The sequence below is a fragment of the Canis aureus genome, chromosome 17 (genome assembly GCF_053574225.1).
Source record: "Canis aureus isolate CA01 chromosome 17, VMU_Caureus_v.1.0, whole genome shotgun sequence".
In the NCBI taxonomy this organism is placed as follows: Eukaryota; Metazoa; Chordata; class Mammalia; order Carnivora; family Canidae; genus Canis; species Canis aureus.
In genome coordinates, this window is record NC_135627.1 from 30834508 (window position 1) to 30847224 (window position 12717).

The 12717-nt window shown below is 36.1% G+C and overlaps 1 protein-coding gene across 13 annotated transcripts in view; it reads left to right on the forward strand.

The window, feature by feature from the left end:
* Positions 1-12480, forward strand: part of MYCBP2 (MYC binding protein 2) — a 258579-nt gene extending 246099 nt beyond the window's left edge. For all 13 annotated transcript variants that reach the window (XM_077855281.1, XM_077855282.1, XM_077855288.1 and 10 more), the window contains 5 exons: positions 237-344; positions 1545-1754; positions 4928-5035; positions 5692-5857; positions 11645-12480. In XM_077855281.1, coding sequence (XP_077711407.1) covers positions 237-344; positions 1545-1754; positions 4928-5035; positions 5692-5857; positions 11645-11760 — 708 coding nt within the window. In that variant the 3' untranslated portion in view covers positions 11761-12480. The remainder of the gene's footprint in view (positions 1-236; positions 345-1544; positions 1755-4927; positions 5036-5691; positions 5858-11644) is intronic.
* The last annotated feature ends 237 nt before the right edge of the window (positions 12481-12717 follow it).

Consider the following 12717-nt stretch of genomic DNA (forward strand, 5'->3'; position numbering starts at 1 on the left):
GTGGTAATGAATTGGAAGAAGCTAAAGACCTAGTTAATATAGGTCTTTAATAAAGATCTATAATAAAGACCTGATTAATATTTCACAAATAACATACAAGTACTGAACTTTTATTGTCCTAAACTTGATTTTTCTCTTACCTGCTTCAATTATCACCTTCACTGAATTATCTGCCAGTTATTCAAGTGTTTATTATTATCACATTTGCTTATATCCTTCTCTTTTTTTAATTTAAGCTGGACTGTAGTCACATATTCCATTTACAGTGCTGCCGACGAGTTTTGGAAAACAGATGGCTTGGTCCAAGGATAACATTTGGATTTATATCTTGTCCCATTTGCAAGGTATGGAATGAGAAATTATCTACCTTCTATCTGTTTTTATCTTTATCTTCACCTTTCAAAATAAATATGTCAGCATCTCTTGGTGACCTTCCCAGTTTACTTTTTAAACCCCCAGCCCCCACCAATTTCTGCTCTTCTCATCCAGGTGATGCCAAAGAATATTGTAAGATCCCTCTATCTGTTATAATATATTTCAGAACAGTAAGTGTCAATTAAAAGCTGATTAAATGGAATTAAACATATTGTATCAGAAAATTCATTTAGATATTGTCATCTTTAAAGGGTGTTCGTCATCACTTTCAGACCCTTCAGAGTTTAGATCATGTGACATGACAACAGATGACTACCAAAATGAATGAGCCTGTAGTGCTTGTGGGCTCTGATACCTGCCATTAAAGATGAAGTCTGGGCTTTCATCTTCATGAAAGACTCTTTTAGAATCTTAGGTAAAATAAGGAGAAAATTGTTGACATTTTGACACATCTCTTTAAAGATAATCAAAGTAGCAATTTGTTTTGGCAAGCTAGTGATGATTAACTTAAAAAAAACCTTTAAGAATGTGATTAACAATGGCTTCTCTATTAATTATCCATTCCTTTTTGTTCTATTAAGTTCTCCCTATTTCCTTCAGATATGCAGACTGGTATAAAGGGTATAACATGGAAAGACTTAGCACAATCATTGCTTAGTTAAACTGAGGAACAATCAAAAAGATTGTAGTAATTTGACCTCTCTTCTCATATGATGCCACAATGAAAAGTCGCATTTAGGAAATGATATGTGGTGTGATAGAGAAAATACTACCTCCTCATTTCTGTACCTGGCATTCAACCCTACCCAAGGAACCAGACAGAACACACACACAAGAGGGAGTATGTCTTATTTGTGGCAACAAGGCAACCTTTTATTCCCAGAAGAGCTAAGGCAGCAGGAGCTACATTGCAGACTCAGGAAATATAAAGCTAATAAAACAGAATTTCATGTTTTATGTTCTATTTGCTTCTGTTGTCCCTGATCTTGGAAAAATGAGGGCTTGAGAGGATTTCACAGGATTATTTCTAAATGGCATTTTATTTAGAAAACTTATTCACTCTCTGGTTATCTCCTAGCACAGTACTTGGTTCTTCGGTACACACTTAAGTATTTGTTGAATTCAAAGATAAATGATTCTATTAAATAATGTTTATTTTTAAATTTCAGAACAAAATAAATCATATAGTATTAAAAGACCTGCTTGATCCAATAAAAGAACTCTATGAGGATGTCAGAAGAAAAGCCTTAATGAGACTGGAATACGAAGGTCTGCATAAGAGTGAAGCTATCACAACTCCTGGTGTGAGATTTTATAATGACCCAGCTGGCTATGCCATGAATAGATATGCATATTATGTCTGCTACAAATGCAGAAAGGTATGCTATAAATTATACTAGGAATTTTTAAAAACTAGAGATCACCTTTGTGATTAAGAATTGAATTGTATAATATCTAATTCTTACATCTTAAGTCTGAGGTTAAAAATCAGAAAGCTTGATACTATGAAGTTGAATTTTTTTATTTAATTTATTTTGGGATTTTTTTTAACCTATACAGACTTATTTCCAAAGCATGTGATATTTCTGTACACAAGCTAACTTCACATCAGTAATCTCCTGTTTGCCAAATCCATTTGGTTCTTAAATAAATGTCTCCTATTTGACTCTTTTCACCATTTCCTCATTAAAATTACTTAGCTTCCAGAACAATACTCTTGATATCTTCTTTCTTTCTGGTTATTTATCTGTAACTCCTTTATAGGGTTCCTTTCCATTCACCTCCTCCTTAGTTTCTTAGCACTGTATTCTTGCCTCATAATAACCTACTCAACTTTGCTGAGCTCTTGTATATCTGCCTTTGCCAAACCATTCCGAACTTCCAAAATTTTTGAGATTTATAAACAAATATTTAACTGCTTACTGGACATTTGAATTTCTCACATATGCTTCTAAGTCCATGTGAGGAGTATTACATTATCAACTTTGACTCTCTCATTCTCCAGTCTTTATTTACAAAGTCTTGTCAACTCTGTCTCTAAATCTCTCTGAGTTCTTTTTTCCTGTTACATCTTCAGCAACCCTAATCATTTTCTTTGGTAATTATAACAGCCTTCTTACTGAGCCCCTAGTGTGGAGCTCCTGGAGCTTCCATTCCATCCTTTACACTTACATCACTACTAGGAGATTAATATTTCTAAACCTCAGATCTAATGTGTAATTTTCCTGCTAATGATCCTGTATAGCCCTGTCCACATCTCCAGTCTCATTTCCCAAAATGCTACTATTTGCACCCCATGCTACAAAATACCAAACAGTTTACAATTCCCCAAACTCAGCCAGGTTTACTCACTCACTACTGACTCCTCCATGCCATTGCATAGGCCATTCCTCTTCATGGAATGCTTTTCCTACTCCTCCTCTACATTTTACTCTCAACTGACACTCACCCAGACTCACATGCTTGTATGCATAGCCAAATCTGTCTAACCACACTTCCATTTTACCTCCTCTGTAATTTGCCCACACCTCTGCTCCACTACCACATGATTTTGATATATTGCATGCCTTCTTTGTAGCACTCCTTATTTTGCATTATGATTACTGATTGACTTGTCTCTGCACCACTTGATAAGTTCCATGAGAACAGTGTTTTTTTATTTCTCTTTCTCCAGTACTTGGCACTTATTAGACACTAAGTTAATTATAGAGTGAATAAATGAGTAAAGGAATCTGTAAATGAAGAGTTCATCATCTCCCAATGTAACAAAAAGAAAATACAGCTAATGAATGGAAGGCAGAATAGGGCTGAGTGAAGTAAGTCAATCGGAGAAGGACAAACATTATATGTTCTCATTCATTTGGGGAATATAAGGGAAGGGAGAAGAAATGTGTGGGAAATATCAGAAAGGGAGACAGAATATAAAGTCCTAACTCTGGGAAATGAACTAGGGGTGGTGGAAGGGGAGGAGGGTGGGGGGGTGGGGGTGAATGGGTGATGGGCACTGAGGGGGGCACTTGACGGGATGAGCACTGGGTGTTATTCTGTATGTTGGTAAATTGAACACCAATAAAAATAAATTTATTATAAAAAAATAAAAATAAAATAGTAAAATACAATGTAAAAAAAAATTCTTTACAAACAAGTATGTAATTTTTCTGTATTTGAAACAATAGAAAGTTATTTCACTTTGACATTCTTGTAGGTCATCTTCTGAACTTTATCCTAATGGCCTTTGGGTTTGTTTATAAGATAAAGACCTTTATTTTTAAAAGTCATTTTGAAATAAAATACTGAAAATCTGACATAAAAAAAAAAAAGGAAGGCAGAATAGGTAGATGATAGCCAGAAAGGCAGTTAAGTATACATACATCCAAGGCAAGACTAATAGGGCCAAATACAATTTGTGGAACTTGTATTGTTACAAAATAACAAAATATTACTTCTGTGTGTTATGTGCTAAAAACATCATAAACGAATAGTGTGTTACCACAGGGATGACAGTCCAATGTCTAGGAAGCAAGCAGGGAATCTTAGAAAATGAAAAAACTGGAATAAACAGTAGACCTCAGGACAAATAAAAAACTTCTGAGGCCAGATTTAGCTGGTAGACAATCATTATAACCTCTGTATCAATGAAACCTGTCTTTTGACCTGTTTTTCTGTTACAGATAGTAAATTTATATTGACTCATCTTGTTTATCCTCAAGTATGGATATAGCTTTTCGGCTATGGGACGTGTTGTACATGCAGACTGCCCCAATTATAATTGGCCTCATTTATTTTCTGCCTAGAGCAAATACAGATAAACCAGTCGCCAAGATAATTTCACCTATTCAAATATGTATATTGGATACTGCTGAGTTCCTACATATAATATAGCCTTATAAGTATGAGCAGTCTTCTGAGTGGAATTGCCAAATTTCCCTTACTTTTATTTTTTTTTAAAGTAATCTTTATGCCCAACGTGGGGCTTGAACTCACAACCTCAAGATTAAGAGTTACATGCTCTACTGATTAAGCCAGACAGACATCCCTTCCCTTTCCTTTTTAAAAATTTTTGTATGATCAAAATTGATTTTTTTCTATCCCATTAGCCCAGGATTCTAATTATGTACTAATGTTTATTTTAGGCATATTTTTGTACTATAATATTAAAATTTGGAAATTTCTTAAGCATATTTATCAAAGCAGTTAGAAGGAAACATTTAATACTTGAAAATGAGAAAAATTACTCAAAATTTACCCTGAAAAAGCAGTGTCGTATCATTACTTAATGTCTTATTCTTGACATTTACTTGGAATATTTATTATACATTCTTTCATTATTTTAACAATACAATGTTTGAAATTCCTATGGTAAGGATGAGTTTATTCCAGAATTGAAGCAGATTTATGTCATACTCTGATCCACGTGGCATGCAAAGGAATGTCTTAAATATAATCGTATTTTTTAAGACCTCTGGATCTTACTTTCACTATGCTCATACTGTATGTCCCATAGCAAGGCTTTCTTTTTTCCTGCCGTAATCTAATTGTGTTCTCTGCACAGGCATATTTTGGTGGCGAAGCTCGCTGTGATGCTGAGGCTGGACAAGGAGATGATTATGACCCCAGGGAGCTCATTTGTGGTGCCTGTTCTGATGTGTCCAGGGCTCAGGTGGGCAGAACATTTTATTAAAAAGGACAGCTTAGAAATGTTAAACCTCTAATTTTTTTTCAAAAATAATAATATAACTAATATGGTGGAAATAGTATAGAACGTTTTTTGCCCAGTGCTTTCAGATGTTTATGTAGCAGGGTATAATTTTCCAAATTAATTCATAGATATTATTCTCTTGGATGTTATTTGCATTTTATAATTTTGTCCTCCATAAAATGGTCAACAAGTAATAAATGTTCTTATTTTATTTTCTTAAACCTACAGTCACACTTTTAGATTTATCTCACTTTAGTGAAAGCTTCACAGTACAGCTGTGAGATTGATAGATGAAATATTAACTATCAATTTGGTTGACCAGGAACAATTCACCAGGAAATTAAGTGTCTTCTTTATTAAATCAGATTGATTTTTGATGGATCTGAGATGAAAATTTGGGGCTTTCTCTACACCTTTTGGGCAAAGCCACACATTTATTCATTGATTTTTTTAATATTTATGTCATTTTTTCAGTCAGTTTTGAGAGCTGTCTATCTATACTCGCAAAATATGAATCACTGATATATGTGTATATATATATATATATATGACTATTTTAAGTGTAATTGAAATAGGCTCACTATAATCTTGTGTCTTTGTATTTTCTTTTGCTATAGATGTGTCCAAAACATGGCACAGACTTTTTGGAATATAAATGTCGCTATTGCTGTTCAGTGGCCGTCTTTTTCTGTTTTGGAACAACACATTTTTGTAATGCTTGTCATGATGATTTTCAAAGAATGACTAGCATTCCCAAGGAAGAACTACCACACTGTCCTGCAGGTATGCTCTTAATATTTTTAAACATGATTGTGATGTATATACTTTCTAGTTTAATTTAATGATCACATGAGTTCTCTGTTCCAAGTAGCAGAAATCTGGTTCAAACTAGTCTAAAGAATCAGAGGGAATTGCTTGGTTCTTATAAGCTTCTGACATTCTGAGTGAAGTGTAAAGATCACCATAGTGATGAGGGGTTAGGAGTTGTAGTGGAGACAGTTGCCTGGGGAAGGAAAAGGAAGTCAGCTAAAGATTAGTAAAAGATGCACTGTTTGGCACTAAAGGGCAATGTGAAGTTTGAAGTTACAAATTGATAATAGAACCATTTTAAGGATTTAGTGGGGTTTTGTTTTTGAGAAGCCTGGAACCAGCACCATAAAATGGACAAGTGATTTGATCTAGAATGGTTGGGAACTAGCAGTGTAGTGAGCATCAGAAAGTCAAGGATTTGAGCCACTAGAATACAGGAGAAATGATTATGTATGGAGGACAGGCTGAGAAAAATAAGAATATGAAACCAAAAAGAAACTGAAAGATTGGGAGAGATCAGGAGGCTGGTGGTCCCAGCCCTGAGGTGGGAAGGGAGGGAGGTGGAAGGTGAGGTAAACATGACCATAGAAGAGAATTTTACATGAGATAGATCTGAAATTGGTGAAAATACATAGAAGAGTACTTACAGCACAATATATAATTTTGTAAAAGCTGGGAAACATATTCTTATCCACTGTTGTATCAGAGTGCAGATGCCAGAACCCAATAGAAAAAGCCATTTGATGGTGCCTCTCAAAATTTCAAACACATCTACCCTTCAACAATCCCATATCTAGGGATATACCTACATATATGAATTAAATAGAAAAGGAAAATATGAGGCTATTGCTTGTAATAATAAAAATTTGTAAACAATCCAAGCATCTAGTAGGAGGGTGGTTAAACACTAAGTACTATGCACCATCAAAAAAAGAAAATGATGATGAGGATGGAGTTTCTGTGTACTGATCTGGAAAGATGTAGAGGAGACTATTACATGAAAAATCAAGTTATGGGGATCCCTGGGTGGCGCAGCGGTTTGGCGCCTGCCTTTGGCCCAGGGCGCGATCCTGGAGACCCGGGATCAAATCCCACATCAGGCTCCCGGTGCATGGAGCCTGCTTCTCCCTCTGCCTGTGTCTCTGACTCTCTCTCTCTCTCTCTCTGTGACTGTCATAAATAAATAAAAAAAAAAAAAAAAATCAAGTTATGGAACAGGGTATACAGTATGCGATCTTGTAAGGAAGGGGGAAATGAAAATATATGCTCCCATTTGTTTATATGTGCCTTAAAAACACTGGAACAATACAGTAGAAATTAATAAAATTAGTTAACTATTGGGAAAACCAGAAAGATGGGTAGAAATGGGGGAAAGGTGACTTATATACAGATTTTTTTTTTGAAAGAAAGAGAATAGATTTTTTTTTTCGTATGGATACTTCTGCCATTCGTTCATGTCAAAAAGAAATTGTTATACTCTTCCTCCTCTCAAAACTTTTTTTTTTTAAGTAGATGTAGTAGGCTTTGAAAGAAGCAAGATCAGAATAATGTGCAGCTAGGTGTTTAGAATAATGGCCAAAGAATAAAGATGTGAAGCCTAATAGCAGGAGGAGGGTGGTCAGCTGGAGGTGAGCAAATGAAGAGAGTAAGATGGGGGCAGCATCTGGATCAGGTAGCTTCAAGGGAGACAGACTTTCCTGATAAAAGCTGTAAGTCAGTGATCTGGAAGTAAATGGGAACCAGGAGAGTCAGTCTTGCTTCCTGGTTCCCATTTACATTGTGTCCTCTTACGACATAGAGGAGTGCAGGAGATAAGCAGCTTCTAGCTGAGAAAGTCATCAAGGAGGTAAGCTGTGTCGTCAGGGAAAATCCATATTTTACTTAATAAAAGAAAGTTTCTTCTGTGTGCAGAAACAAAGACAACAACCCAACACTAAAAGTAATCAGGAGGTTAGCTAGTAGTAAAACAAGTATTGTGGAGAACACAGCAGTGGAGTCATTGCTGAGAGGCTCCTGCAAAGGCAAGGCCTCCCTTCGCTCATTTACACGATCACCCAGGTCAGCCCAACAGAGGGACCTCACCCTGGAAACAGTCAACCAGAGGAATGAGGCAGGAAAGGATTTCGACAGCAGAAGGAAGGAACTGACATCGATCCCGGGCATTTTCACATGTATTTTCTTACCTAAGTTTTTACAACTACAAGGTAGATGGTGTTACCCCACCTTCACAGATGGGAAGTTAAGGCCTCAAGAGGTTCAGTATCTGTTCTAAGATCATAACACTCAGACCAAGTCGTGCCCTCCCAGCCTCTCACTTTCCTCTAATTCATCCATTCCTTTGGAGAACTGGAATAGAATTAAAGCAGACCCCACAGTGAAATCAGCAGGGGAGACAGCCATGCATTTTACTTAGAAGGACAGAAGGAGTGATTCTCTAACCATTGTCAACTCATTAATTCCAATTTTTAATATATAGATGAGGACAAGAGTCCAAATTAAGAAATTAAAGTAGATAATTCCTCTATTACTTTCTAAAATATTTGCTGACTGCCTTCTGTCCTGCCAGGATATTTAACCTTTACAGCTCCCTGTGAGTTAAATATTGCTGTGCCTATTTTAAAGATGAGGGAATCAAAGATTGTTAACTTTGCCTCAGTTTTCTTATCTGCAAAATGGGGAGAATAGTTCCTGCCTCTGACTGAGAGAAGATTAAGTTGAAATACTAGAACAGTGGCCGCAGTAGTAAGCATACAAACGTCTGCAGGTGTGTTTCGTTTTTACTTTTACTATCATTATTTTTCATCACCATGATTAGATTATGAACTCCAAGTTAGGGGCCGTGTACTATTCATTTTTACCTCCCAACAAAGCAAATATTTGTTGAATAAGTGACCCTTTGTTTTCTCCCAGAAAAAAACAAGACTGCAATTTGCAGGAGCCATTGTCGATGGTGTCATGCACTTGAGTTAGAGCTTTAGATCTGCCATCCAATGTCCCTCCTCCTGACAACTCTCCCCCACCCACCAGGGGGCAGACAGAAGATCAGTGTACAGTGTGATATGGAGTGGGAAGTGTTATTATACTAATATACTTTATAATTTATAACTGGAATAATTACCTCTCTGAGTTTTAACTGCTGCCGTTGTGTCTGCTAGCTGAAACAAGCAGTTGACTTCTCCTTCTGAGATGATCTGTTCTCTGATGCTTGCCCTCATGCCTTGGTCTTATGCTTCTGTGGAGCTTAATTTTTATTCCTCTATATGAGGTTACTGTTTGTTATTGTTCAGTAGTAGTAAAACAACTTTTACTGAGTATATGTACTGTGCCATGCTAAGAGCTTCATAAACACTAGCCTTTTATCCCTCCTGTTTTCCTATTTTTACATCACAGAAGTTTTTAAACGTAGGGTCACCTGGGTGGCTCAGTGGTTGAGTGTCACCTTGGCTCAGGTCATGATCCTGGGATCCCGGGATCAAGTCCCATGTCAGGCTCCCCACAGGGAGCCCTGTTTCTCCCTGTGCCTATGTCTCTGCCTCTCTCTCTGTGTCTCTCATGAATAAATAAATACAATCTTAAAGAGTTTTTAATCCTAAAAAAGAGAAGATCTCATTTGACATTGATCTGGATAAGCTCATTCTATTCAATCTCATACATTTCTCTTAAACAGAGTAAAATTTACATTTATTGTTTTGGTTGCTAGCTGCAGGAAACTAATGCATACTTTATTCCTTCCTCTGCTGTTAGGAACTCTGCATTCAAGTATAAGCCCAGCCAGTATTCCCTACACAATAAAGCTCTTCCTTTATAAAGGAGCTAAAAATCCTCGTTAAATGATAAGAAACACATGACATGAAGCATATTAATGTAACAGGTCTTTTTTAAAAGAGAAAAAGTAGTTTTTAATACATTTCTTAATTCTTATTTTGTCTATTTTTTATTTAAATTCAATTAATTAACATATACCACATTATTAGTTTCAGAGGTAAAGTTCAGTGATTCATCATTCTTATATAATACCCAGTGCTCATTACATCACATGCCCTCCTTAATGTCCATTGTTGAGCCTCATCTATTTGATTATTAAGTTTATATCTTCCCTGGAGTCCTTCTTTCAGATTGTTAAATTTTATACTATTTTACCATTCATATATTTAAGCTGATTTTCATTTTTCTATTAATCTCCCTTCAGATACTTTTAAAAATAAGTCTCTAATAAATCAGTCTTCCCATTCATCAGTGTATGCTGTTTCTTCATAGAAGATAGAAGGGTAACATGGCTTATTTACATTTTAATTTGTTTTTACTTGGAGAAAAACATTCTACAGAAGTCTCCATATTCTCTCATCCAGAATAACTTTCTGTTCAACTGAACTGACAGATTTTCCTGACCATTTTTGTTCATTGCTCTTTACCTTAAAATGATATATCTAATGCTCAACATCATCATCATCAGGGAAATGCAAATCAAAACCACAATGAGGTATCACCTCTCACCAGTCAGGATGGCTAGAATCAAAAAAACAAGAAATAATAAAGGTTGGCAAGGATGTAGACTAAAAGGAACACTCGTACAGTATTGGTGGGAATGCAGACTGGTGTAACCACTGTGGAAAACAATATAGAAGGTTCTCAAAAAATTAAGAATAGAAATACCAGGGGCGTCCGGGTGGCTCAGTCAGTTAAGTCTCTGACTCTTGATCTCAGCTCAGGTCTTGATCTCAGGTCTTGATCTCAAGATTCAAGTCGCATGTTAGACTCCATGCTGGGTATAGAGCTTACTAAAAAACTAATAAAAATGGAAATACTGTATTATCCAGTAATACCACTAATGGGTATTTACCCAAAGGAAATGAAAACATTAATTCAAAAAGATATATGCACCCCTGTGTTTATTGTAGCATTATTTACAATAGCCAAGGTATGGAAGCAACCCAAGTGTCCCATCAGTAAATGAATGAATAAGGAAGATATGGTGAATACACGCACACAATGGAATATTATGCAGCCACAAAAAGTGAGATCTTGCCATTTATGATAACATGGATGGACCTAGAGGGTATTATGCTAAGTGAATGAAGTCCGAGAAAAAAAGAATTCTGTATGATTGTTTATACATATGTAGAATCTAAAACTTATATGTAGAATCTAAAACACTTATATGTAGAATCTAAAAACAAAACAAAAAGCAAAAACAGACACGTAAATACTGAGAACAAACTGATAGTTCAGGATAGGGGGCACAAAATGGATGAAGGGGGCGTGGGAGGTTCAAGCTTCTAGTTCTGGAAGGAATAAGTCACCACAGTGAAAGGTACAGCATAGAGAATAGAGTTATTGGAATAGCTTTGTGTGGTGACAGATGGTAGCCACACTTCTGGCGAGCATAGCATAATGTGTAGATTTTGTGGAATCTGAAACTGATGCAGCATTGTATGTCAGCTGTACTTCAGTTAAAAAAAAATTAAACTTTCAGGATGATGTATCTCATTCATTAATAGAATAAGATCTGTTGGTCACAGGACAGAATGTGGTAGGTAAGGGATTCTGTCCCTTATATATATCTGGTTATATATACCTGGTATGTTGAATTTTTTATGGTGAACATTTTTACTTTTATAATTAGAAAAAATAACTATTAAATTTTATATTTGTGTCATCTTTCTTTGAATAACGTATTGGTGATTTATATTTACATTAGGTTTGTGTGTGTGTATGTATTTCTTTTAATTATATTCTTTTGCATCTTTCAAAATTATACAGGTCCCAAAGGAAAACAATTAGAAGGAACTGAATGTCCCCTCCATGTTGTTCATCCACCCACTGGGGAAGAATTTGCTCTGGGTTGTGGAGTGTGCAGAAATGCTCACACTTTTTAGAACATTCAGATTCCTTTGTCTACAGAGAAAAAATTGCCTTCGTCCCCCAAGTGGATGTGGTAAAGTTAAACTCTGCTCAGGATAAGGACGGGACCATTTTTACATCCCATGAAAATGAACCATTCACAGTGCAAGAAGGATGCCAAATACCATGTACATAATTCTTGCTATGGAAAGTTTCCCCATTATTTTGGTTTATCTTCTTTTGAACCAAGACATCAAATTTGTGAGGTGTTTGCATGTGGCCATTACCGTCATTGGCCTGTGAAACATTGAACATTTATAGATAATTGATATAAAAGAATTGCCATGCCCATGGACTAAGAATGATGCTGGCTTTCAAGCAAAAAAGAAAAAAAATAATCATTGTTTATTGTATACTGCCTTTTTGTAATCCTGTATAATTGCATCACGGGTGAGGAGGAAAAGAGGAATATTCTGGTTTATTTCCTAGACTGTTATTTAAAAAAAAATTGTGTTAGGACTGGCATATAAATGTAATAAGTATCACACTGTATATAAAGATATCAATGTTTGTCCTGTATAAGAATTACTAAATTACAAATGCAGTTTCATTTAAACTTCTAGGTTAAGTTGAGCCTGAAATTTTAATGAAGTGCAATACTGAGTGTGCCTCATTATCTTGCAGCTGTAAACAATATTGGAATGTACATGTCAATAAACCACTGTACATTTTTATACAGTGATAAAGTCTAACAACTGTGTGAGGTACTGCTTCAGAAACAATTTAAATACCTTTAAGATCTAAAAATCCGGGGATCCCTAGGTGGCGCAGCGGTTTGGCGCCTGCCTTTGGCCCAGGGCGCAGTCCTGGAGACCCGGGATCGAGTCCCACGTCGGGCTCCCGGTGCATGGAGCCTGCTTCTCCCTCTGCCTGTGTCTCTGCCTCCCTCCCTCTCTCTCTCTCTCTCTCTCTCTCTGTGTAACTATCATAAA